We start from the raw sequence: 1,438 nt of genomic DNA on the forward strand, positions 1-1,438 counted from the left end.
TATGTATGTTTGTATGTATGTATGTTATATATGATATTATATATATATATGTGTGTGTGTGTGTGTGTATGTGTGTGTGTGTAAATATATCAAATAAATGCACAGTATGGTCACTATAACAGGAATTGAGTATAAATCTTTAAGCATATCTTGCCTGTAAGTTGGTACCATGCCTCCCCGCGGCCAACCGCAAAAGGCCTGCCCTCACAGCTATCCTGAGTCTGTTTGTATCACCCACTTCATCCGCTGCTTTCAGCAAGGTGGCCCGCACGCCATCTCTGAGTGCTTCCAAGGCTCGTACAACCATCAGATCCTTCTCGTTGATTAATCTGTTCAGTACGAGATCTGAACTTAGGTCTAATGACTTAATTCACACTTAATAGACCTCTATCAATATTGTGTACAACAACAGATTTTAAGAGTCAATGTAAAAATGCCTAGTTTATCGTTTGAAGAAGAGAAACTATGCCCCTAACATGTATAATAAGTAAGCAGATGACAGCGGTCGCTTTCAGATAAGATTAATATATAGCGAACGAAAAGATAAGATAAATATTGTAGCCAGAAACAAAAGAATGGTAGACGGGGTTATGTTAAGCCGCGGAGTTTACGAGAGTAGGACGGCAATGGCATGTGCCCACAAAGGAAAGAGCATTGCTGTCTAACGACCACCCTCTCAATTCGGGTTTGATGTCATCCACTGTAATACATAAAGACTAACTCAAACACGCCATACGGGACGGGACAATGTCGGAAGCAACTAACTCAACCAGAGATAGATCAAGAGAGGCGCAACATGGCCACCACAACCACATTGGGCACTAGAGCAGTCGTTATACGCGATAAAGCTAACCATACTTTCGTTTAAATTCGTCCGTAATAGCAGATGTCCTCAGCGCGCAGTTTGGGCAGACAATCTTCACATGTCTATCGTTGAGCCCACCCCGTACTGCCGAGCGTACGGTGGGGCATCGAAGCAGAAGGTAAGTCAATGTCGCATTTTGACTAGAAAGTGAGCAAGGCAATATCATATGCAGTCCGTAAATCCGAGCAAGACAATGCCGTATTTTTGTCTGTGAAACTACGGAAGTACCGCCGTATTTCGACCGTAAAGATGAATTATTTTTTTATGTCTTACTTTGACCATGAAAGTGAGAAAGTTCATGTGGTAAATTGTCCCTGAATGTGTGTTAAGTCAGTGTCGTATTTTTACTATAGAAGTGGGTCGGTCGATGTCAGATAAACAACGTAAAAGTTAATAAGATTGATACCACAATAGTCTGACACTGTTGGAGGGCATATCCAGAAGGTAGAGCTATGCCAAACTTTGACCATGGAAGTGAGTGAAACTCTGTCGTATAAACACCGTTTGCTGAACGAATACTCATTACAACAATCTGTTCCTTTATATTTGCAATTCGACTGGACCATGTCATAA

The 1,438-nt window shown here is 41.4% G+C and overlaps 1 protein-coding gene across 1 annotated transcript; it reads right to left on the reverse strand.

The window, feature by feature from the left end:
* Nucleotides 1-12: 12 nt before the first annotated feature.
* SARC_15071 (hypothetical protein) lies at nucleotides 13-1,023 on the reverse strand (the record flags this gene model as incomplete). The annotated part of the gene is made up of 2 exons (XM_014290797.1): nucleotides 13-329; nucleotides 859-1,023. Coding segments are annotated over 2 exons (355 nt in total), but the record flags the coding sequence as incomplete, so codon positions are not given.
* Between the last annotated feature and the right edge of the window lie 415 nt (nucleotides 1,024-1,438).

The sequence above is a fragment of the Sphaeroforma arctica genome, assembly GCF_001186125.1.
Source record: "Sphaeroforma arctica JP610 unplaced genomic scaffold supercont1.5563, whole genome shotgun sequence".
Lineage (NCBI taxonomy): Eukaryota > Ichthyosporea > Ichthyophonida > Sphaeroforma > Sphaeroforma arctica.